Raw genomic sequence first — 25144 nt, forward strand, 5'->3', positions numbered from 1 at the left:
CCCCTTTGGGTACTGGAAGCTGCTCTAAGGTCTCCTTGGCGCCTTCTCCAGGCTGAACAAGCCCAACTCTCCCAGCGTGTCCTCGCACGGGAGGTGCTGCAGTGTAACGGGCTCTCGCTGGGGCCAAATAAAGAAAAAAAAGGGGAAAGAAAAGGGGGAGGGGAGGGGGGGGGATGTTCTTGCCGACACGTCCTGGGTGCCCTCCCGCCGTGGGCTGTCGGTGAGTGGATGGAAGAGTGGAAACTTGGTGGAAAGAGGCTCCTTACCCGGAGCCCCGTGTCCAGGTCTGGGGCCCTCAGCACAGGGAGGACGCGGAGGGGATGGAAGGGCTGGAGCACCTCCTGTGCGAGGACAGGCTAAGGGGAGACCTGAGAGCAGCTTCCAGCGCTGAAAGGGGCTGCAGGAAAGCTGGGGAGGGGCTCTGGGTCAGGGAGGGCAGGGAGAGGGTGAGGTTTTACGCAGGAAAAGGGAGATTGCGATGAGCTCTCGGCCACAACCGTTTCACTGTGAGGGCGGGGAGGCCCTGGGGGTTTCCCAGGAGCCAGCGGGAGGCGGCCCCGCCCCTCGCGGTCACGTGCCCCGCCCCTCGCGGTCACATGACCGTGCGGAGGCGCGATGGCGGCGCACCTGAGCTCGGGGCGGGTGAACCTGACGGCGCTGCGGGAGGCCGGGCGGCGCGAGCTGCGAGAGTTCCTGGACAAGTGCGCGGGGTCCAAGGTGCGGGGAGAGCGGGGAGAGGGAGGGAGGGCGGAGAGCAACGGCCCGAGGTTCCACAAGGCCAAATGGCGGCGCTTGGGGCACAGCAGCGACTGACCATGAGCCAGCAGGGGCCCAGGGGGCCAAGAAGGCCAATGGCATCTTGGCTTGGATCAGACACGGCGTTGCCAGCAGGGCCAGGGAGGTTCTTCTCCCTCTGGACTCGGCACTGGTGAGACCGCTCCTCGAATCCTGGGGTCAGTTCTGGGCCCCTCACCACAAGAAGGATGTTGAGGCTCTGGGGCGAGTCCAGAGAAGAGCAACGAAGCTCGTGAAGGGGCTGGAGAACAGGCCTTATGAGGAACGGCTGAGAGAGCTGGGGGTGTTCAGCCTGGAGAAGAGGAGGCTGAGGGGAGACCTCATTGCTCTCTACAACTACCTGAAAAGAGGTTGTGGACAGGAGGGAGCTGGGCTCTTCTCCCAAGGGACAGGACAAGAGGTTCAGACTGGATATCAGGAAAAAAAAATTCACAGAAAGGGTCACTGGGCACTGGCAGAGGCTGCCCAGGGAGGGGGTGGTGTCTCCATCCCTAGAGGTATTTAAAAGACAGGTAGATGAGGTGCTCAGGGACGTGGTTTAGTGGCAGATAGGAATGGTTGGACTCAATGATCTAAGAGGCCTTTTCCAACTTAGTGAATCTATGAGTTGCCCGGTGGGGCCCAGGGCTGACACCGTGCTCCCCTCCCCTCCCACAGGCAATCGTGTGGGACGAGTACCTGACTGGGCCGTTTGGGCTGATCGCACAGTACTCGCTGCTCAAGGTAAGGGCAGGCAGCTCCGTCCCCCACAGCGCGTGTGCCTCAATGCTCCCTGACCCCTTGCCTCCGTGCAGGAACATGAGGTGGAGAAGATGTTCACGCTCAAGCCGGGCCGCCTGCCCCAGGCTGATGTCAAGAACGTCATCTTCTTTGTCAGGCCCAGGCTGGAGCTGATGGAAATCATCACGGACAACTTGCTCAGGTACCGCCGTGCTGGCAGGACGGGAAGTGAGGGCGCTGCTCCCAGTTCTCCTCTTGGGAGGCAAAGGAGGGGACAGGTTTGGCCTGAAACCTCCTTGTGATATTCACCACTGGGCTCAAAGCAAGGCGCTATGTGCAGACACCGATGCTGCCATGTAGCTGCTCCAGGGCTCCAGCTGGGGTGCAGGACACCCTGGGAAGGGAGGGGGTTTCACTTTGGCTGGTGATCCAGCAGGGTGCGTTCCTCTTTCACATGTGCACTCCTAATTAGCTGGAATGAGCTGTGCTTTGATCGATTCTCCTTTTGAGAGCAGCAGGAAAACCAAGACACCTCACCCTGGTTTCAGACCTGTGGCTGGGTAAACAATATTCCAAAATACAAAGCTAGGAATAGAAGTCGGCAATAATAACTCAGTGCAGCATTCCTATTTCCTTTGAATTCAGTTCCCCCACCCCTGCTCTGTGCTGGTAACCTGCACGGCTGAGTTACTGTTTGCTGTGCTCCTGCCTGTGACTCCTCCAGGGAAGACAGAGGCCGCTCTCCCCAGAGGGATTTCCACATCCTCTTCGTGCCGCGCCGCAGCTTGCTCTGCGAGCAGTGGCTGAAGGAGCAGGGCGTGCTGGGGTCCTTCATCCACCGAGAGCAGTACAGCCTGGACTTGATACCCTTCGATGGAGACCTGCTGTCCATGGAGTCGGAGAGCGCGTTCAAGGTAAGCGCTTGTCTCGTCTTGGAGGAAGAACGCCATGCGTTGTTGTGCTGGTTGTTGGTGTTGGGTACAGAGGCTCTGGGAGGGTTTGTCAGGATCCACACAGCAGGGAAAGGCCTTGCAGAGCACACGTGACTGTGTCTGGGGGAAGAAAGGTTTGAGAGGGTTTCTTGGCCGTCTCTGCCTTATTAAGCGTAGCCCAGAGAACACGTCAGGGCTTGCAGCTGCTTGATGAGATGCTGTGCTTTCAGATTGGCCTAATTAGAGGGAGAGGCTTTTTGCAGTCATTTTCTCTTGTCTTCCTCTCCATCAAACTGGGAGTAGCATGTGGGGTTCAAAAGTATTACAGACAGTGTCCGGTTAGGTCTAATGATTTGCTGTGGTGACAGCAAAGCTAAGGTCCATATTTGCCAACTGCCGTGTTTATTCCCCAGCCGATGTCTCTTCTCAGCTAACCACATGGGCCATGTCTCACCGTGGAAGTGCCAGTGTCAGATCGACACCTTCCACAGGTGATTCTTCTTGTTGTTTAGGAGTGTTACCTGGAGAGTGACCAGACAAGTCTGTACCATGCAGCAAAGGGGCTGATGACACTGCAGGCTCTCTACGGAACCATCCCACAGATTTTTGGGAAGGGCGAGTGTGCCCGGGTAAGACAAATGCTGCTTCTGAAAAACTGCCTCTTGTTCTTGGGAACTGCCTTACGGAGTGTTTGGGTAAATGCATCTGTGGGTTCTTGAATCCAGCCACGGATCTTTCTTGTCATAGTGGAATTTTAGCATCACGGCCATCAGGTCTTTGTCATCTCTGACCAAAAGAACAATCTTTGCTGTTTATAAGTCTTCCTGTCAGGAGGTTTTTCTATTTCATATGTTTTGCTCACATGTACAGTACCTTTATGTTTTCTGGTGTTCTTTCTGTGAAGTTTTAACATTTAGTTGCTCTGTTGGTATCAGAAGGGCTGAATAAAGCAGGAAATGTGTAACCTACTGCTCACGCTTTTGCTTTTTCATCCCTCCCTGTAACTTGCTCTTTTGTTCTTCTCTCCGATCAACCTATGGCTTAATTGGTACCTCTCATAATCAAGGATTAGCTCAAGATGAACCCAGTGCTTTGGCCACAGTCACTGTCTTGCTAAGCTGCAGAAAGCAGCAGAGAACTTTTTCTTTGTCTCGTCCCGCCCCTATCTGTCAGCCCATTTGTACCTCTTGCCATTCTCTTTCTTTACACGGGGCTGCGCCCCATACTTGCATGAGTGTGTGCCTGTAGGGCCTAGGAGTCAAATCCATCTGTTGTGGCCTGCACTGTAACCAGACTGGCGTGATTTATTTTCAGCACGTGGCTAATATGATGATCAGGATGAAGCGTGAATTCCCGGGAAGCCAGAATTCAATATTTCCCGTCTTTGATACCCTCTTGTTGCTGGACCGCAACGTTGATCTGCTGACGCCGTTAGCTACGCAGCTGACGTACGAAGGGCTGATAGATGAAATCTACGGAATTCAGAACAGTGAGTACTGCTGGATAAGGGGGAGGTCTCCGGTGTGCAAGGGCAGGATGCCCTGTGTCAGGTGGGTTTCTGCTTCACTAAGTGACAGTGAGGTTCCAGTACTTATAAGGGTTATTTCTCTGTATTTGGTAGCTTACGTGAAACTCCCTCCTGAGAAGTTTGCCCCAAAGAAGCAGGGTGAGGGTGGGAAAGATCTCCCCACAGAACCCAAGAAGCTCCAGCTGAACTCTGCAGAAGAGCTGTACGCTGAAATCCGAGACAAGAACTTCAATGCTGTGGGGTCAGTGCTGAGCAAGAAAGCCAAGATCATCTCAGCAGCCTTTGAGGTGAGGCCTGTGTCTGACTGTGTGTGAATTATGGCTGTCGGATACAGGCAGTCTGTGCTTAGCAGGGCTGTGATTGGCAGCTCGAGCTGTTGCCGTGGAGTAATCCCCCAGCCAGAGTAAAACCAGATAGTCCTCAAAAGACCCTCCAGCCTATTCCCCTGCCAGCTCCATTTTGACTGTTCTGAGTAGATGTTGGTCAAATCTCTCGTTAAGAATCCTGCAGTAATGCAGATCTTTTCTCCCCATGCCCCTGTTCAGGGGCTTTTCCTGTTCTTGCTGATAAAAGCTTGTCTCGGAGCTCACCTAAATCACATTTCCACTGCTATGGCCCACAGTTCCCATAACAGAAATTGCTTTCTTCATCTGCAGAACAGTCAGATGCTGCTTCCCTCTGCACGTTGTCAAAGGTTAATTTTAGTGTCCTGATCAGTTCCATTTTGTTGTTGTTGTTACCTGTTCACCTAAAGGTCCTTTTCCCTTTGTATTCCCTAATGATGCAGAGAACAGACTTTGAGAAATAAAACTCCAGAATGTACATTAATGGAATATTATAGTTGGCATAAAAAACAACAGAAATGCAAAATATACGGTTATCTTACAGGAGATTTGACCTGTAAATTCATGCTCGCGTGTCACCTTAGACAAAGCTGGAGTGTGCTGTGGGGTGTGTTTGTGGTTTTGTTGGAAAACATCCTGTTGATGATTCATAAAGAAACTGAGATCCCACAGCTCTGTTTTCAGACTTCACAGTGATTCTCAAGAGAACTTGTTACACTTCTGATTGTATTTCCTTGGGTTTTTTCTTGGCCTCTTCACTTCTGCCACATTTAAGATGAGGTGGCAGAACCTTAACTGAAATCCTGTGTGCTTACCCTTATCTCCTAGCAAACATCTGTGACTGCAGTGTTAGTGGAGGTGCTAGAGATGGGTTAGTCACACTGGGTGTTAAAATAAAGAAATTTAAGAAATTGCAGAGGCAGTAGGTGATAATGAAGCAGCGGCATACTGGCAGCAGAGGACCTCTTAAATCGCACGCTTCATCATTATCACCCTCCTGCCTGCACTTGCCCGCTTAAATCCTTCACATATTAAGTCAAATTGTTACGATTTTTACTCTGAGTTGCAGCAAGAGGCAAGTAGCCCAAATGAAATACAGACCTCTGGACTGTCACCTGCATTGTGCTTCATCAGATCCTTGTTCAAAATTTGGGATGTTTTTACAGCCAGGTACAGGGAATGGCAGGCTTCTGCTTGCAAGGGACACAGACCCTGACAACCTAGTTCCTCAGCTCCTTTCACTGCTGCTTCAAGGGGAAATATTCTCCATCTCTTGACTGCATTTCCCTTAAAGTTCTGCGTTTACCAGCAGCTGGCAAAGTAATTAATCTTTGCATGAGAAAGGTAGCTTTGCTGGTAGGGAAACTGAGGAGCAGATACTGATGGCTGAAGGTGGTGAAGAGTCATTGGCAACACTGGTATAATTAAAAAAAGTCTAATGATACTGTTTTATTACGCCTTGCCTCGTCTAACGATGAAAGTGCTGTTACAGGTAATGCTGTGACTAGTTTAAGCATTTAAAGTATTTTGTCTAAAAGGCTGTGTACCTCTAACAGTATCTGCTGTTGCAGTGAGAACAGTAAAAAAACTTTTTATGATAAAATTACCTAGTTGCTGTGTGGCCAGTTAACCTGAACAAGACCTAACTGAAGTGATGGATTTCTTTAGGAAAGACACCACGCGAAAACCGTTGGAGAGATTAAGCAGTTTGTCTCACAGTTGCCTCACATGCAGGCAGCAAGAAGTTCTCTAGCAAACCACACCTCTATTGCAGAACTCATCAAAGACATCACCAGTGAGTATCCATTACAAGACAACTTGGTGGACATTATTCAGCTTGGCCAAAACTGGCTTTGCTCTATCCAGTGCATCTCTGCTGAAATATTAAATGTAGAAAATAAGCTGTCAGTTGCTATCGTATTCATTTTTGTTCTTTTCCCAAAGCATCTGAAGATTTCTTTGATAATTTAACAGTGGAACAGGAGTTCATGTCTGGAATAGACACAGACAAGGTAAGTAGATAATGACAATTAGTGACTCTTACATCTTCAATAAACAACCCAACATATTTCTCGTTTTTTTTTCCGTTTGTCTTTTTTGAGAGAGTATACAGCTGATTTAGATGAAGTCTGTCTCCTTCCAGTGTCAAGGCTGTGAGCTCTCATGTGTGTCTCCGTGCACACTGCAGTATTTTAGTGGCAGACTTTGCTGCAGGTGCCTGGAGACACTGCTGTCCCGTGTGCTTTGCCGGGCTCTGGTGAGCTGTTAGTGCCTGTAACGCAGGTGTACGCAGCTGGGGGGGATTTGACTGGTACAGGGGCACTGCGTGTCATGAGGGATCAGCGAGAGGTTGAAGACCATTATCACCATTTTTGCAGTGCATCAGACAAAGTCTAGCGATTGATTGTAGAGCTGACGTGCTTTAGAAATACGCCAGGGGGAACCAGTGCTGGATCAGTTTTACAGTTTCCAGGTCTTCTAGGCACTTTAACAAGTCTGGAAATAACAGCTTATGTATTTTCTTAATAGGTTAACAATTATATCGAAGACTGCATAGCTCAAAAACATCCATTAATCAAGATCTTACGTCTCGTTTGTTTGCAATCTGTATGCAATAGTGGACTGAAGCAGAAGGTTCTGGACCATTACAAAAGAGAGATTCTCCAGGTCGGGCTGCAACTTTTGGACTGATAAATTCCTGAGAAAATCTTCATCAAATCCTGAGCTCTACAACACTTGTGTTCTAGTCAGACATATCTTATACATGGGTAGTGTTGACATCCAGTGTGTACAGAGAGCAGCGAGGCCTCTGTTTGGGCTGATAGCAGTGACTCAGGAGGTGCTTATGTTTTTTACAGCGTGTAGATACAGAGAGGTTTGTATCATTACGCTTTTTGCTATCATGGTTTAAACACTCTAAATGGATATGCTCTAGAGATATCTTAGACAAAAAAGTCTTTTGAACTAACATCTTTGCACTTTTTTAAGCGCTGTGGTCATGGCATTAAAGGTGAATTCTTCATATTGCAGACGTACGGCTATGAACATATATTGACCTTAAACAACCTGGAAAAGGCTGGACTCCTGAAACCTCAGACAAGTGGTAGGAATAACTACCCTACAATCAGGAAGACCCTGCGCTTATGGATGGATGATGTTAATGAACAGGTAAACAAGTGCCTCAGCAGTGAATGTTACATCTAACAGTCCAGAATTATGTGCAGCAAGAAAGCTCGCACTTTTATTTAATTACATCTGCAGTACTAATTTGCAGCATGAAGTAGTGCTTGCTCACTGCTCACACTCTGCTCTCTCCTGCAGAACCCCAACGATATCTCCTATGTGTACAGTGGCTACGCGCCGCTGAGCGTACGCCTGGCACAGCTACTGGCCCGGCCGGGCTGGCGGAGCATAGAGGAGGTTTTAAAGATGCTGCCAGGTCCCCACTTTGAGGAGAGGCAGCAGTTACCTACTGGCCTTCAGAAAAAGCGTAAGTTTTGCTTTGTTTTCCCATTTTTAAAGGGAGATGCACCCCTGTTAGGCTGGAATGAGGCAAGTGGAAATCGGGTCTGGTGGAGTCCCAGCATCTCTCATGTCCCTGTCCCATTGCAGTATTAGAACTCCGTATCCCAACTTTGCCAGACAGCTTTCTGGCCTCTTCAAAACATCCAGTCACGTATTCCACCTGCTATTAATGCACAGCACCATGTGCACTGAACGTACTAGAGTTGTTCATTCGTTAACCTTCTCATCGGATACTAAAATAACCCCTAACCTTACCCCGTGATTTTAATAAGTAACATTACTTTACAATGAAGGTCGGCATCATTCTCATAGTAGTAAGGAAGGCAGAAGCACAGCCTGTAAAGAGACTGGAGGTGGAAGGAGAGGCTGCAATTTGGGGCCCAGTCTGATAGTCCACCCAATATATTTCTCCCCTAATTCAGCTGCTGTATTTATTTGAGTTTTAGGTCATTTTGAGTTTGACAGTTGATGGATAGGAGACATGAAAATAAAACTAAGACAGCCTGTAAATTCCTCTGAATACACAGGTCAGCACGGTGAGAACCGAGTCACTCTGGTGTTCTTCCTGGGAGGTGTGACATATGCAGAAATAGCTGCACTGAGATTTCTGTCGCAAATGGAAGATGGAGGCACAGAGTACGTCATTGCTACTACAAAACTGATCAATGGAACAAGCTGGATCAAATCCTTGATGGAAAAACTGGAGCCTGCCCCTTTCTAGGGTCTGTGTCAAGAGACAACGAGAGGCTCACAGACACATGAGCTTCTGGTCTTCTTGCATGGCTGCTTGAACGTCAGAGAAACATGACAGTGAAAGAAGTTCTAGTAAGACCAGCTCATGATGCAGTTACCCTCAGTCTTCTCTGCACTTGTGTTCCTACGGTTTGAGGAACTTCCTAGTAGACAAGTGGTGTTGAAAGGCACTAACGATGAAACACAAAACGGGAGAAAGGGCGATCCTTGCTCGTGGTCTGAACTGGCAAACAAATGCTGGGGGAGCAGGGGTCTGCACTGGTCCTTGTATTTGGCAAAATATTTTGGCAAATAGCTTCTTTTTTTTTTTTTCTTTCAGTTTAGGGATGTGATCACTTCATTTTACCCTCATGAGATGCTGAGGAGGCAGGATGTTTTCTATTCCTGATTTCATACCAATATTCCTAGTCTGTCTGTCTATTCTGGTGCCTGATACGTTCCATCAGTGCACTGGATCTGTTTCTCCCTGAGATCTGTACTCAGCTGTACCCAGGGGTCACTTTCCTGCTCATCTTTCTGATGAAAGCTAAGGAACTTGTGCTTTCCCCCCAGCTTCAGCACGTTCGTGTCAATAGGCAGCAGCAAGGGCCAGGCCACCGCAGCTAAACCTGCTCACATCCTTGAAAGCTGATTGTACAATGGAGAGAGATCTGCTGCAAAGGGGAAGCAGTAATTTTTTACTGTGTCTCAGGCTTCCAGAATACGACCTGTTGAACCTGCACTATAACAAGCACATTGTCTGTTACAATTAGTTGCCTGTAGGCCACACTCGAGTCCCCTCTCTTATGTGCTTTGGCCAAGGCATTTGTTGGGTTTCCTGCAGCAACAGCTAAACCTTGAACTGTCCACATGCAAGTCAACAGCACTGACTACAAATAGAACTGACTGTGCCCAAGTGATGAGGGAGATGCTTAAGCCTTTTGCTTCCATCGCCCTCTGAAAGGCTCAGTGTGAGGTGACTTGTTTGTCCTAGGTACACCCACCTGACTCTGGAAAGCTAGTCCAGAGCATGAATTACATCAGTGTGTCAATAGCTTACGTCTGAAGATACACAGACGCTCCCTGCACGGGACTCGGGCCAAAAATAGCTACAGCAGCGACCCAGTAAACAGCAGGTCTAAAACAGACACTGTTTTCACACCCTGCTCAGTTTATAAACTGTGATACTTGCTGCCACAAGCTGTTGTAGAGCTCAAAATTATAAAATGGAATTTTCCATGGCCTTGGTGGCTGGGCCATTAGTGCTGCTGAGCCAATGTGTGCAAGAGGCAGCTTCTGGCTCTGGAAGCCTCAGCTTTGCTAGTTGCTAGAGGCTGGGAAGGCAAAGCAGGGGCCACTGCTTGTGCCTGTGCTGCTCAGCCTCAGCCCTTTCCCTGCTCCCCATCACTGTACTCACAGGCTTCAACAGCTACCACTGGGCACCCTGTTTCACACTGCATTCCATTTACTTGTAAAAATAACTGCTCACTCATTTACCACACATTTTCACTCCTAGTTACCTGCTTAATATGTTCTCCCCCCCCCCAAAAAAATCTTCGTTTTTCCAATTTGTTACAGTTACAACTGTGGGTTTTGGTCTGTTGTTTTGTTTTTTAAGAGTGACTTCTGCCAAATCAGCCCCTTCACAGAGCCCCTCTGTCTGTTTAACTCCAGTTGGCTTATTAGAGTTAAATAAAAAAACGTATTTGATCTTTGTTTTTTTCCTGAAAGTGCTTGCTCATTCTTTTTCTCTCTGGGCTACAGAAATAAATAAATTAAAACCCTGTGCTGTGGTTGCTGCATCCTTCTCCCCTTCCCCAGGAAAACTGAATTACTTGCATCAAAACCATTTTTCTAACATCTGGATGTTTTTCTTTAAGCTTATGCACAAATTACATTCTGTTCTGCCATTTAACATACTGTATCAGAAATATTTATGGCATTTCTTGATGTTTAAAGAAAAATACATTTTTAATCATTTGAGACTTTACTTCAGGTGGGTAAGAAACTTACAGGCATGTCTTACAAAAGCAAAACACGCTGTAACTTTGACAACGATGCAAGCAGCAAAGTTGAATTGCCTTGCCTTGCATTATTAATGCCATTCCACCACGAAGTAGGTAATTTCACATTATCAAGAAAATAAAGAAAATCAGATCAAAAGTTGAACATAATTGTGCAGAACAATAAGAAACAATGTGAGTCAGTGCAGTCCCTACACAGTGTCCTTGGCTTGGCCTTGAGGATCTTTTTTTTTGGTTTAAATCTTAACAACTGAACTAATTGCAAGGAAACGCACAGCAGTGCTCAGGCTGGTCAGTGAACTAAGCTCATGACGTGCAAAAGCTACCCCACAAGGGAATAAAGGAAACTGCAAAGCGCTCATTGAACAGCTTGCTTACCTTTTCACTTGGACCAGCAGATGTGTGTCAGGAAAACCAGAGGCAAAACTGAGTTCAAAAATAGTTTACACTGGACACTTGGTGAGCTCTGAGTTACCAACACCACTCCAATTTTCTTTGCAGCCTGCAGCTTGTACCATGACCAAGCTAGAGCCATGTGGTCTCTCAAACCAGACAAAGTCCCTTCCTGGAACTATTCAACAACAACAAAAAATAAAAGCTATCTTAACATTGATTGATTCTCTGGAGGAGCAATTACTACTTAATAGGCTTCCTGAGCAGCTTGATTATGTTCTGCTTCTGTCCAAAGCCTTGCTGACCACGCGGGTAATAATTTGATAACAAGAGAGCCTAATTAAATTAAGGGGCCATTTTCTACATCATAATATCTTTGTAGGTAAGAGATTTGATTTGCAGTACATACTCTTCCTTCCCTCTGCCGTCTGCATGTGTCTGGTTTACAAGCCAAAAAAAAAAAAAGAAAACATTACCCAACATCTGCCCCCAAAAAAGACTTTTGCTTTTCACATCTCATTATCGGAAAGCACTTCTGCTAAAAATAATCCTATAGCTTACCTCCCTCCTCCCCCATCATGCTGCAAAGGAGCTGTAGCCCTCGCTCGCTAGAAGGTAGGGATGACTTCTTGGATGTAGAGGGGTGAAGCTAGAGCAGTGAACTAGTGACAAGTGTCCCCAGCGCTCACTGCTTTTCAATAAACCAGCCTGACTCAGTCTGTGTCATTCCATCCTGTGCTGCTGATCTGGGATGATCCCCAGCTCTCTGTGGGCATCCTACTCCCCATGTGGCCCACAGGAGCACTGGGCTCTCGGAGAACAGAGCAAGAGGCACAACAGCCTTCAGATAACTGCAGAATAAAAAGTATAAGATGAACAACTCTTCGTCAGAGTTAAAACCCCCACATTTAAACAACTGCAGATTATGACCTGGTAACACTAAAGCCCCGGCTCTTAAACTCATGAGCTACTGTTGATAAAAGCTCTGTGGGGCAGGGGAGCTATTCGCATGCTCCGTTCTGCCGTGCAGCTCAGAGCGCAAAGGCGCTATGTCATGTAATAATCGGTCCTGACCACACCTAGTGCATTAGTCCTCGTATGGGCTGCAAACACAGCCTCATTACTCCTGGCTCCCAGATGAGCAGCTCAGAACAGGATCAAACTACAGCACAAACCGACTGGAAGCCAGAAATTCAAGGGACGGCTGCAGAACAGAGCTAGAGGGAAACAGGAGCTTCATGAAGTAGAGCCCATCACCTATCTGGGTAAGCAGTTTATTTCTTTATCAACATCTTTCTAGATAATCAGAAATCACGTAAAGCCTATAGATAGAAAACTTCATTGCTTTGAGCAACTGGGAAACCATCGCTGGCTTTAAAATTCAACAGCCTCTATGATGTATACATGTGCTTGAGCTTAGAATGAAATGACTAACTCTTTAATACCAAAAAGTGAACTTGTTATCACTAGGTCTCTTTAGAAAATATTCTAAGTGGCAGGACAGGAATTCAGTTTACTTTGGCTGGCTTTCAGAAGCAAAATAACTTCATAGGTTAGCTTTATCTTAAGTATGGTTTTAAGTTCCATTTATATGCTTGACATTTATGTGCGGATATTTTCAATCAGGCACAGTTACGACAAAAACTGAAAAAAACCATATAAAGTGAAGAGATGGTAGAATTTTTTTAGATAAGTTTCATAGCTTTAAGACTAAGAAGCCAAAAACTTTTGTGAGAGTTCAGATTTTAGACTAAACGAACAAACAAGCAAATACTTCTAAAGAGATGTGTAATTATGACTTTAAAATACAGCTAGAAGACGAATTCTAAAGCACTTGATCCCGTGTCTCCCATTTAAAGGGATTTTTTTACCATAAGATATAAATATTTGCATCTGCAAACTTGTATTTACGCCGCAGTTTTCGTCATTCTTAAACAAAAGGCTTAGTTTGTGCCAGTATCTCCATTAGATGCAATTATATCACTAAATATTAATGGTGGCTTCCTTGGAGGAATTGACTGCTTTGGTCAGAACACACTGTTGCTAATGCACCATCAGCGGCCGCTCCAAACATGCAGCTTCCTGGATGCGCAGCCACTGACACAGGGAACAGATACCAGGAGGCAGCGGAACTCTCTAAGGACCCCTGGCCCTTGCCAACACAGCAGTGTCCACTGCCTGGGTGTCTGTGTTTTAATTTACTTTGTCACCACTCCTGATTTGGAGCTTCTGATCAGATCCTTAACTCTTTTTCAACACTGTGCAGCTCAGCAACCCTGGAAAGGACTCTGAACAAGCACACACAAGCCCAATCTGACACTAACAACCTCCTTAGAAGGATGAGTGGCCGTTAACCCTCCTGAACACAGCCATTTCTTCCCACAGCAGAGTCACCTCATCAGCTCTGCCATCTCCTTGCTCAGACTCAGCCTGTGTCCCTTCACTTACAGACTGAGGAGGAGCACGGAGCAGCCAGCCCAAGAGATCCTACCTGCCGCAGTATGGGGACCACCATGCCTGACTCCTTCACCATCCACTTCCTCAAGGTGCTGAAGGAGCTTCTGGCCTTCGTGCTCTTCAGTTACACCGTGCTGGTCGGGGCGCTGCTGCTTGCTGGCTGGACAACGTACTTCTTGGTGCTTAAATGAGAGCTTTTCGTCTGCTTCTGCAGCCACAGGCAACAGGCTCCACCGCGCCGCTCGTCCCCGATTCCCGTGCCAACTCTGCAAGTGTTTTGTTTCATTACAGGCTAATCACAATTTTATTTTCTTATGTAAAAAGAATTAAAAAAAAAAAAAAAAGAGTTAAAAAATCATCTACACACACGCACTTTACTGACCTTTGTGGTTCTTGCAGATTCTTTGTGTCTCCTGTAGATTCTTTGTGTTCCTAGACATTTGCCCCCCTACGCCCTGAAATATTTAAAAGCCCCCCAGTAGTTTTCTCCTGAGATTCCCAGTCCACACTGCATCTTGAGAGCACAGCAGTGTCCCGGGCACAGTGGAGGGATAGGAGGGATGCAACACAATTCAAACATCTCAAGTAAACAAGTCCTGCCTTGTCTAACTCTGCCTTATTAAGGGTGCTAATGCAGAGAGACAGAAGTTCCTCGGAAAAGACATTTCAAATTAGAACAAGGTTTCCCTCTTCCTACAGTTTTATGAGGTGCACTTCACGGCGTGGCAGCACCAACACCACACCAGCTACAGGGCTATTATTTACTGCCCTCAAGCATGCAGCACTTTACAAACGCTTGAAGCACGGAGTCATGAAAGATGTGCCCGCAATACAGCCCTGCCTCGCTAAAACTAAACCTTGCTGAGTAAACTGAGGCTCACAGAGTATAGGTAGGAATTTCCGATGCATGTAAAGAGATAATTCATCAAGGCCTTTCATGTAGAACTGAGGGAACTGTTTAGCCTGGAGGAGTCTGAGGGGAGACCTTACTGCTCTCTGCAGCTCCTTGAAAGGTGGTTGTAGCGAAGTGTCCCTGCCCATGGCAGGGGGATGGAACTGGATGATCCTTAAAGTCCCTTCCAACCCATATTATTCTATGACTCTATGAAAGAGCGGTGAAGCACTGAGAGAAGCTGTGTAGGGCGGTGGTGGAGTCACCATCCCTGGAGGCGTTCAGCAACTGAGTAGACATGGCAGTTCAAGACACAGTTTGATAAGCACGACAGCACTGGGCTGACAGTTGGAGGTGATGATCTTAGATGTCTTTTCCATCCTTAATAATTCTATGGTTCAAATCATAGAATGGTTTGGCTTGGAAGGGACCTTAAAACCCATCCAGTTGCAACCCCTGCAATGGGCAGGGGCACCTTGCACCAGACGAGGCTGCTCAAAGCCCCATCCAACCCGGCCTTGAACCCCTCCAGGGATGGGGCAGCCACCCTTTCTCTGGGCAACCTTCCCAAGATCTGATCTCAATCTCCCCTCTTTCTGCTTCAAACCTCGTCCTATCCCTGCATTACCTGATCCAGAGCCCCTCCCCGGCTTTCCTTGAGCCCCCTTCAGCACTGGGAGCTGCTCTAAGGTTTCGCTAGACCCTCCTCTTCTCCAGGATGAACAACCCCAACCCTCCCAGCCCACATCCCGCGTGATCCCTCAGCCCCTTCCCGCCCTCCCGCCCCGCGCTCTGCGCATGCGCCGTAAAGCAAACCTGGCGCTCCCGCCGGCTCCTGACGCGCTGACGTCACTTCCGGCGCGCGGCCGGTGCCAAGATGTCGGCGGGCAGGCGGTGGCTGTGGAGCTGCTGCTCCCTCCTCAGGTACCGCGGCCGGGCGGGGCGGGGCGGGGATAGCGCCCGGGCGGTGGCTCGCGGCGCCTCAGGCCGCTTCCCGGCTCAGTCCCCGCCGCTGGCCGCGAACCCGCCCCGTTTGCCAAGAAAACGGGCTACAAGAAAGCTGTGGAGGGTTGGTTTACAAAGGCCTGTAGCGATAGGACGAGGGGCAGTGAGTATAAACTGCAGAGGGGGAAGATTTAAACGACATAAGGAGGAATTTCTTCGCTATAAGAGTGGGGAGGCACTGGAACAGGTTGCCAGGGGAAGTTGTGGCTGCCCCATCCCTGGAAAGGTTCAAGGCCAGGCTGGATTGGGCTTGGAGCCCCTGATCCAGTGGGAGATGTCCCTGCCCATGGCGGGGGGTGGAACTAGATGATCTTTAAGGTCCTTTCTAAACCAAACTGTTTTATTATTCTGTTCTATAAAAGATGAAAACTGACCAGTTGCGTTAAGAAATTGATGTACATAAATGTGAGTTCCCAGCACTGAGTGCTGCTGGTTTTCTGCTCATGTATTTCAGTGATAGGCCCTGACCCCACAGACACTTTCACCACACTGGGTGTAAATAAAACTGGCTACAGGAGCCCCTCAGTGTCACTGGACTGCACCAAACTATGACCTGTATTGCTCAGCTACATGCACTATAATGCCCTTATCAATATTATTAAATACAGTACCAGATAAGATACATTTTCTCTCTCTAAGGAGTAATAATGCACTAATTACTGTCCTTTTCTGCTTTTCATGCACTTATAATTAGGTAACAACAATGTAAAACAAACTCACTCATTCACTGTTATGCAGCTATAGAGACTAGGTTGCCTAGAAGAACTTCTAGGTTTCCTTTTCCCCTTTGACATCTATTTCCCATCACAGGCTGGTTATTTCATGCGCTTAACTTTGTTTCTTGCATTTCTAGGCAGCGCCTCCCTGCTCTGGCCCCCGTTAGGAGACGCTGCCCCTCAAGCATAACCGGACGATGGCACCACATGGTGGGCGTGGGGCTGGGAGTGGCCCTGTGTGCCGTCCCAGTCGTGGAGGTAACAGATCGGGAATGAGAAACAGCACCTGCTCATTAGGAAAAGTTTAATATGCAAAAACACGTGCTTTGCATTTTACAAACCAGTACTTACACGTGGGATTGTTTTTCTTCTTGGGGATCACAGGTGTTTAAGCCCTATAGTTGTTAAGGAAGAGAAGCGAGAAAGACAAAGCCTTCAATAACAGCCTTGCAAAAACAGTTGCCTTGTTTTATTAAGGCAAAACAGCAGTGAGAATTAGGCTGTCCAAGCCTGTAATTAACAGTAGTGCTCTTTTCTACCATTGTTACTAGTAATACAGAGGGAAGTCAGTGTAAACATCAGGGAAATCTCTTGTCTTTCAGAAACAGAACTCGATTTCTCTCAGTAACGATGCCTTGATTAAGAGAGCAGTTTCCTTGGTAACAGACAGTACTTCCACGCTCCTCTCTCAAACAACATACGCGTTGATCGAAGCATTGACGGAGTATACAAAGGTAAGAGGAGAGATTACACACTTTGCTTGTAAATCGGTAGTGGAAATACCAAGTTATTTGGTGCTAACTGCACCTGTTAAACTGTGACTTCACATGGAACTTTGTTTTTTAACGAATTTCAATAAAAGAGGGGTGGGGTTTGAAGGTGCCAGGGCCCTAGGAAACAGTGAGGTAGTGTTCACTGTTCTGCTACGCCAAATGTAGAAGCTATTTTTAGCTTTGTTAAGACTGTTGCTTTGAGCTTGAACTGAACCAAAATGTCTCAGAACTGGGGCTGAAAAAACTTGCAACAGTTACTGGATAGCTGAGTACTGAGTAAAAAAAGATACACCACCCTGTATTCTTAGGTATTTACTTACCTGCTGTGCCTGTTTCTGAGACTGTGAGCTTGAGATTCATCAGAAGAGTAGCTATTTAAGTCTGAAATGGCAAGATACAGTTTTAATTTTATAAATAAGTGCCCGTTTGAATTAATTTTTTGCATTCCAGTTTTCTTCCTTATTAGTACGGCAGTATATAAGGTGCTGTTTGCAGCACCGCTGCAGGGAGAGGGCAGACACTGTCAGTGCCCCCAGAATGGCAGCAAACTTGAGAACAAAGCACCTTAGGAACCATTCAGCTGTTTTGCTAATTAACTCCAGCGAACACTGAGACGACATCGGAGATGTGCAGGTTGTCCCGTAATTGTGTGAAATGATTCCTTTGCAGGCAGTTTATACTCTGGTGTCTCTCTACAAGCAGTACGCCAATCTTCTTGGGAAAATGAATTCAGAAGAGGTGGATGCAATCTGGCAGGTGGTAATAGGAGCCAGAGTTGATGTAAGCAATTGTCTCCCTTCCGTCAGCAATCTGCCTCTTAAAACTCTGCTCAGAAAGTTCTCATCTCACTCGCTCACCCTTTCACTATTTGGAAGAGCGTTCAGATACTGGTACATCTAGTTAAGTCATGCTTTGTTTTACTCCCAGATGACAGCAAAACAGCAGGAGTACCTCAGGCTGGAGTCCAGCTGGATGACCGCGTTGCGTCTTTCAGAGATGGCAGCAGAAGCTGCATATCAATCGGGTAAGCACAAATTGATAGACTCAAGAGTTTCTTTCCCCTAGCATTTAGACAGTATTTATTGAATGAGAAAGGAGTTGAGACATAGAATATAAATTCAGTTAAAATACCGATTTAGAACAGGTGCCTGGTTTTTAGAGATGTTGAGCACTTAAACTCTTTCATCGGCTACAGGTCTAGTAGAAGCTTTCTGAGAACTGGGCCTGGAACTTCACATGTGGTTTAGATCAAGACAAAAGGTGTTTGAGGGAAGTGTTTTGTCATTTTTAAATTCAGTGGGGAAATGTGGTTCTAGGAGCCACAGAAATAAGGCTACCTAGGGCGTCCAGCAGGTCTTTTTAAGCTGGATTGACTTTTATTAGAGAGTGAAAACATTTGCTTTTCACTCAGGAAAGATTAATTTTGGTCTTTTCTCCCTGTATGCACACTTTCACAAAAAGTGTAGAGACTTCATAGCTCCGAGATGCACTTACGAGCTGACTTACAGTAAATTGGCAAACTTACTGGAATGGGGAAGGGAAGGAAACTGGTGAACGTATAGGAACATCTGAACTCTCTAAGTGCCTGAAAAAGAATCTGTAGGAGCACGAGAGAAGGGATTTCGAGTTCAGCAGTGCTACAGACTTTCCCACTGCTGGTACCTGCTGGGACAGGACAAGGACTGGAAGTTTCTGGCACGTGGCTGGGCTGGTCTTAGTCCTGAGACTCACTGGCACGAGCCGATGGCTCTAATTGGAGTCTGGCTGTAGCTCAGTGGTTGGGAAGAATCCCAGATGGCCAAAAATAATCTCAAAGTACGCCTGTTGTTGCTTAAGGTAAAGGAACAGTAAATGCATTTAACGTTAATATAGCCCAAGAGCCATTGAAGCACTTTGCAAAGCAGGTAATTATAGGCAGTCACTTCTTTAATTGCAGGTTTGATGAGTGCTCCTCTAACCCGCTGTATGTAAATAATTACTTTTCAGGCGCAGACCAGGCCTCGGTGACTGCCCGCAGCCACATTCAGCTTGTGAAGTCACAGGTGCAAGAAGTGCGACAGCTCTCCCAGAAAGCAGAGACCAAGTTAGCTGAAGCTCAAACAGAAGAGCTCATAAAGGCTCAGGGAGAGGAGTCTTCATTGCCACAGGGTGTTTTAGGAAGTACGGAGGCGGGCGAGGACCCCTACCTTCGAGAGGACTGAAAAAAACTTCAGTGGCACAGCACAATATGTGAGAGTCGATCATGAATTGAAGGATCCCAAACTGTGGGATAGTGGGAAACTGCTGAAATAAGCCTATGATTCCATTTTTTTCCCCTCCAAACAGGATTGCTTTACAAATCAAGTCAATTCCAAGCGTCTGAAAGGCCCTGATCTTGTTTGTAACTTATGTTTGTAATACTTATGGATTCAGTTATTTAAGTGTTTAACTATGCAAATGTGAAAACTGCTATCAAGGATAGCTTGTTAATTGTCTCTCTGCTGGGAGGGTCCTACCGCTTGTTTGATGCATTGGTGAGGGCACTCTAAAAATAGAGGCTACCTAGGTATCAGCCAAAGAAGCGTAGCGATAAGTCGTTATTTTTAACCTGTGAAGTAAATTACGTCTGTTGGGAGGTACTTGTATTAAAGTGTGTACAAGCATCTCTTGTGGGTGTGCCTGTTCAGGTAAGAGATTAAGGGCTGTTCTCTGTTAAACTAAAAAGGTTTAAACAGAGCCGAGGCTGACAGCTGCAAATTGCACACAGGAACCATTTGCTGTAGAGCTGAACACTTGTATGGAGTTACCCAGGCTGCTCTTACTGACGTTTTGCAGTGCAGTGTAGCAGCCTCTTCCACCCAAGAGTCACCTCTTGTAACGCTCCCCAGGAAGCAAAGGGAGATTCGGTTTTCAAGATACTGTGGTTATAAACAAAGTTGCTGTGGCAACTGCTGTGTATTTCTTCAGAAAGCAGTGAGAAAGTGAGGGTTTTTTACCTATTTGAATGCTTTCCAGCACAAGTTTCAGGAAAATAATCTTAACTCTCTCTTTTTGCAAGCCTAATGATTCATGATTCACCGCAGGCCTGAAAACCACAGGTGTCTTTTCACTGTGTTCATTTTCTAACTTACCAGCTTCACACGAAACATGCAGTGTTAAGTTAAGCTGAGATTGCTTTGCAGAACAGCATCCACTAGAACTTCATCACTGCTGATTTGAGTCAGTTAATTTATCAAGTTTTGTAAGAAAACACACATTGACCGTAGGTTTTTCACCACGGTTTAGCATCTGATGTACCGTCACTCTCGAGGTTCCTGATACTGAGTTGCGCTTGACTAGGAATTTTCTCAGCTGTAGCACGGGCCTTCCTGATCTCGCCTGCCTTCTGCGCAAATGCAATCTCAGCTGCACAGCGCTGTGTGTTTATAGATTAAATAGTAAAGAAATGCACAAACTGCCTTTCCTCGCTCCTGTTCCTCACTGGGTGCTGCTGTAGCCAAGGAGGGTGGCACAGTCTGGAATTAAAGCTCCCAGGATGATGACTGTGGTGCCAGTGGTCAGGAGGTCCCAAACGGGGCTTTGGAAAAACCCTGCTGTCAGGAGAGGATTATTTGTAGCAGTGGTGCAACCAGACCCTCAAGAACCAAACGCAACTTCAGGTCAGCCTCTAACCACAACTGTTCCAATTTTTTCAGTGCTGCAGCTTAAGAACTTCTGCCAAGCCACTGACCCAAATACCTGTATGGGTTGTGTTCCTTACAGGATGCCACAGCAACAACTGAGATGTTTGCACGACAGAGCTGCAGCTCAGGACAGATAAGCACTGCCACGGGTCTACAAAGCAGCTCATTCTTCCCCTCTCAGAGCCTGCTCCCAGCAACCATGTTGCCCACTTCCTATTTTGCTGTAGGCGCTGGTTTTACTTCCCGTGACACAGACTGTACCAGGCACAGTGAATCTTCAGATGTGACAGGAACCTACTCATCAGTTTAGCCAAATCACAGTGAGGAGCACTGAGTGGCTCCACATCACCCCCAAAACGTGGTGCAAACCCCACACACCTTTATTAGGAAGTGAGAGAGCCCATACACCTGAATCCACAACAGACATGACATCATGCTCGACTTACTGAGTTTGCATTTGGAACTATCTAGTGGATCAGAAAAACGCTGCCACAGCAGTTCCCAGGGTGCCACGGTCACCGCTCTGTCCTGTCTCTTCTCTAGAACACCCAGCGGTGCCCAGGGAACAGCGCCCAGAAATGAGGATCTGCCGCTGGTACTCAGCCTAGTTTACAAAGCCAACACAAACTATAGAGACAATTCCTCAGGTACAACTAATTCAGCTATTTAATCCCTTGTGAGGGCTGCAGGGAGGAAGCAGGAGCAGCTCATGCCCCATCACGCTGACGACGGCCCCTAGGAAGAACAATATTTTTAGGCAAACCTGCTCACATCTGGAATGTTAACAGCTGGTGTGAGAGTGGCAGCTGCTCCCGCAGGAGCCTGGGTCACACTGTAGTGCAAAGCTACAACTACACCGGGAAGCCCAGGTAGCAAGGGATCAAACGAGGACGAGCAGCACTGCCCCGAGTCCCTGAGGTCGTACAGCACTGCACCACCCTGCTGGAAGGCAGAGCAGCCCACCTGCCCCCAGAGCTCCTCACACCTCTGGTCTCCATCTGCAGTACAAACCAGGGAAACCCCAGAAACACTTTCTGGGCACCTCTGAAAGCCCCGACTCCCATCTGGCGAGCAGCGAACACTGAGCAGCTGGCAGTAGACAGCAATGACACCAGCGCACCACCGATTGCTCCGCTTTCTGTAATCACACACTTCCTCTCCATCCACTAGCTTGTCCTAAAACTTCCAGGCTGCTTCCTGCTCGCGCAGCACAGCAGCTTCCGATCCGGCAGCAAGGCACCCTGAAGCTGACGAGCTTCATAAAACTGGCACCAAAGCTCAGTCTCATATTTGATCTTTCCTCAAATGGGCGGCTCCAGCACACTCAGCTAATTGCTTCTGTATCGATATATCCTGTCCGGGCAGCGCAGCAAACAGCAGCTGCTCACAGCAAAGGAAGTGGCCAATTTCCATTTCCACGTAACCTCATCATCTTTGATATCACTGACTCCTTAATGCCAATACCCACCACCAGATCTCAGCCGTCTCTGGCTTTTAGTACTCCTAGCTTTCAGGAGACTCAAAAATACTCCTGTGAAAACACTTTTCAAAACAGTATTTTATTTATACCCAACATTACAACAACAACCACCAAGTCCAAACACCTCCCACACAACACGAAAAGCTACGGCCACTTAACTACCACCGTGGTTATTCAAGACACGTTGCTCTTCTCAAGCCTAACCAGAAAGTGTTTGTGCAAAAGCCTCCAGTGCAAATAAACCTGTAATAACCTGTAAAATCCAAAGGGCTTGAGTCAGAGCCCAGTCCCTTGGATCATCGTGCTGTGTTAGGGAACTACATTTTTGAGGTTTCCCCACCCCTACTCCACCTCCTTCCTCCTGCTGTGGGAGAGCTGGCCCGGGACAGCGGAGTTGTGCTGCAGTGGACCCAGCAGCACACACTGGCCTTTCCTCCACCCCTTCAAGTAACTTCAAGTGCTCTTGCACCCATTAGTCATCATTAACTCTCCTCCACAAGACTGAATCTGGCTGGCAGTCAAGCCACCAGTCTCGGGGTTGCGGAGCCTCCATAGCAGGTGGCACCTCACTCACGTCCCTGTGGCACTTGTGACTCCCCTTGGCTCCGGCCGGGCTGGGAGGAACCAAGCGAGCCCCTGTGCCGTGTCTCACCAAGCTACCAGCCCCATCCCCACCATGGGACATTTCAGCCGCATCAGTAACTCACTGGCAGAGAAAGACTAACTGCAAAACAAACCCCTACGGCTCATGGACAGTCTGTTAATAGAGGACGTTTCTACCACAACCCGATTTCTTGTTTAAGTACCCCGTATCTGCCGCCAGTCACAATCCCGCTGTGCTCAGCAGCAGCTTCTTTTTCAGCCCGTCCCGTAGCTGTGTGTCACCGACACTGCGCACCTAATGCTCTCATCCTTTACCAGCGTCCACATGATCCACATCTCCGTTGGGTTTAGTTTGTGCACAACCATCAGCTCCTTGTACCAACACGGATCAAAAGGATTGAAAGGTTTTTGGATCCCGAAAGTCTTAAAGCCAGCATGGTTCTTTGGGGTAACTGCCATCCTGGCGAGACACATTCCCACAAAGACGTCATCTATGGGGAAGAGCTCCATGCTCTCCGCGGTGCTCTGGAGGCGGCGCACCGTCTCTCTAGACATCACATACCCCCCTCCGCCCGCATAGAGAGGATAGAAGGGGGCTGCGTACATGGACTCTGGAATAAAGTATTTGACCTTGGTGTTCCTGATGGGCCGAGCGTTGGCAATCACATCCCCGACAAAGAGATCCTGCTCAGGGTCCCGTTCTTGGAGGAACTCGACGATGTTATAAGTGTTGACAAAGACATCATCGTCCCCCTTCAGCACAAACCTGGCGTGCGGGCAGTCCTCCACGAACCAGCGAAGGAAATGCAGCTCCTTGAGGGTCAAGTTGAAGAAACCGTCAACAAAATCCCACTGCACGATGTCACCAAACTCCCGGCTCTCGTAAGCCAGCAGCTGGCGCAGGGGCCGTAGCTGGCTTTGGGCTTCCGAGCGCCCTAGAAGGAACACCAGCCGGACGCTCTTCCCGCTGATGGAGACCTCCTTGCCCCACGTGTTCCGAATCGCCACCCGCCGGTCTACGTTGACCGGGGAAGACTTGACCGCCAGCAAGAGGAACGTCTCCTCGCTACACCTGGAAGGCTCCAGCAGCACCGAGAAGTTGCGGCAGTGCCTGTACGTTAAAAACACCCGGTGGAGCTCTGGGAGGGCGAGAGAAGAGTTGGCAAGGGTCAAGTTAGGCCGGCACCCACCCTGCTCAGCGTTATCCACAAGCGAAGGTTTGCGGTTCGCTGCATCCCCTTTCGCCGCATCTCCTGACGATGCTGCCAGCTTCGCCTCTTTCCTCATGTAAAAAACCCAGGCCAGCAGCGCGATGGAAAAGGCGTAAAGCGCCAGGTTCTTGATCCTGGGGGACATCGCCGGCTCCGGGCGGGCCGAGGAGCAGCGGCCGCCGCCGGGGACACCGACACGGCCACGAGCATCAGCTCCCCGCGAGCCCCGGTCCCCAGCGGCAGAGCCGCCCCCGCCCCCCGGGAACCACCGCCCCCGGCCCCGCCCCGGACCGCCCGCAGCGGGGGGAGCCGGCACCGGGCACCCCGGGCACGGCACCCCAACAAATGCACCCCGGGAACGGCAGCCTGGGCTCTGCACCCCAACAAATGCACCCCGGGAACGGCAGCCTAGGCTCTGCACACTGGGAACTGCACCCCAAGAACTGCACCCTGAGAACTGCACCTTGGGAACAGCAGCCTGGGCTCTGCACCCCGAGAACTGCACCCCAAGAACTGCACCCCGGGAATGGCAGCCTGGGCTCTGCACCCCGACAAATGCACCCTGGGAACAGCAGCCTGGGCTCTGCACCCTGGGAACTGTACCCCGAGAACTGCACCCTGGGAACTGTACCCCGAGAACTGCACCCCGAAAACAGCAGCCTGGGCTCTGCACCCTGAGAACTGCACCTTGGGAACAGCAGCCTGGGCTCTGCACCCTGGGAACTGTACCCCGAGAACTGCACCCCGAGAACAGCAGCCTGGGCTCTGCACCCTGAGAACTGCACCCCGAGAACTGCACCTTGGGAACAGCAGCCTGGGCTCTGCACCCTAGAAACTGCACACCAGGCTCTGCACGCCGGCAACGGTACCCCAGGAACCACACCGAAGGCTCTGCACCCCTGCAAATGCATCCCTGCACTCTGCACCCCGGGAACAGTAGCCTGGGCTCTGCATCCCAGGCTCTGCACCCCTGGGAATGGCAGTCTGGACTCTGCACCCCGGGAACTGCACGTCAGGCTCTGCACTCTGGGAACAGCAGCCTAGGCTCTGCATGCCAGGCACTGCACCCCAGGCTCTGCATGCCAGGCACTGCACCCCTGGGCTCTGCACCCCGGGTATGGCAGCCTGGGAACTGCACCCTGGGCTCTGCACCGTGAGTTCTGTAGCTTGGGAACCGCACATCAGGCTCTGCACCCTGGGAACAGCACCACAGGCACCACACACCGACCACCACTCCCTGGGAACTGCACCCCGGGCACAGCAACCTAGGAACTGCACCCCAAGTTCTGCATCCCAGGCACTGCACCCTGAGCTCTGCACCCCAGGAACTGCACCCCGCACTGCACACCCCA

At 48.8% G+C, this 25144-nt stretch overlaps 3 protein-coding genes and 1 long non-coding RNA gene across 4 annotated transcripts; 2 read left to right on the forward strand and 2 right to left on the reverse strand.

Annotated features, from left to right (window-relative positions):
• Positions 1–587: 587 nt before the first annotated feature.
• VPS33A (VPS33A core subunit of CORVET and HOPS complexes) lies at positions 588–10346 on the forward strand. Its single transcript, XM_069870847.1, has 13 exons — positions 588–717; positions 1453–1518; positions 1590–1717; positions 2240–2429; positions 2960–3076; positions 3762–3936; positions 4069–4262; positions 5988–6114; positions 6264–6331; positions 6849–6986; positions 7350–7487; positions 7641–7809; positions 8372–10346. The coding sequence occupies exons 1-13, from the start codon at positions 616–618 to the stop codon at positions 8563–8565; spliced, it is 1806 nt and encodes a 601-aa protein (XP_069726948.1). The 5' UTR covers positions 588–615; the 3' UTR covers positions 8566–10346.
• Positions 10347–15180: 4834 nt separating this feature from the next.
• On the forward strand, positions 15181–19478 carry DIABLO (diablo IAP-binding mitochondrial protein). Its single transcript, XM_069871373.1, has 6 exons — positions 15181–15266; positions 16201–16321; positions 16666–16797; positions 17506–17616; positions 17764–17860; positions 18823–19478. The coding sequence occupies exons 1-6, from the start codon at positions 15220–15222 to the stop codon at positions 19035–19037; spliced, it is 723 nt and encodes a 240-aa protein (XP_069727474.1). The 5' UTR covers positions 15181–15219; the 3' UTR covers positions 19038–19478.
• Positions 16357–17536, reverse strand: LOC138728220 (uncharacterized). Its single transcript, XR_011338685.1, has 3 exons — positions 17401–17536; positions 17157–17217; positions 16357–16458 (listed from the first exon to the last, which is right to left on the reverse strand). It is a non-coding gene; the product is annotated as an uncharacterized lncRNA (long non-coding RNA).
• Positions 19479–21474: 1996 nt separating the features above from the next.
• B3GNT4 (UDP-GlcNAc:betaGal beta-1,3-N-acetylglucosaminyltransferase 4) lies at positions 21475–24006 on the reverse strand. The gene has a single exon (XM_069871372.1). It carries the CDS (start codon positions 23935–23937, stop codon positions 22837–22839), a length of 1101 nt encoding a protein of 366 aa, XP_069727473.1. The 5' UTR covers positions 23938–24006; the 3' UTR covers positions 21475–22836.
• Positions 24007–25144: the final 1138 nt, after the last annotated feature.

Source organism: Phaenicophaeus curvirostris, chromosome 17 (assembly GCF_032191515.1).
Source record: "Phaenicophaeus curvirostris isolate KB17595 chromosome 17, BPBGC_Pcur_1.0, whole genome shotgun sequence".
Lineage (NCBI taxonomy): Eukaryota > Metazoa > Chordata > Aves > Cuculiformes > Cuculidae > Phaenicophaeus > Phaenicophaeus curvirostris.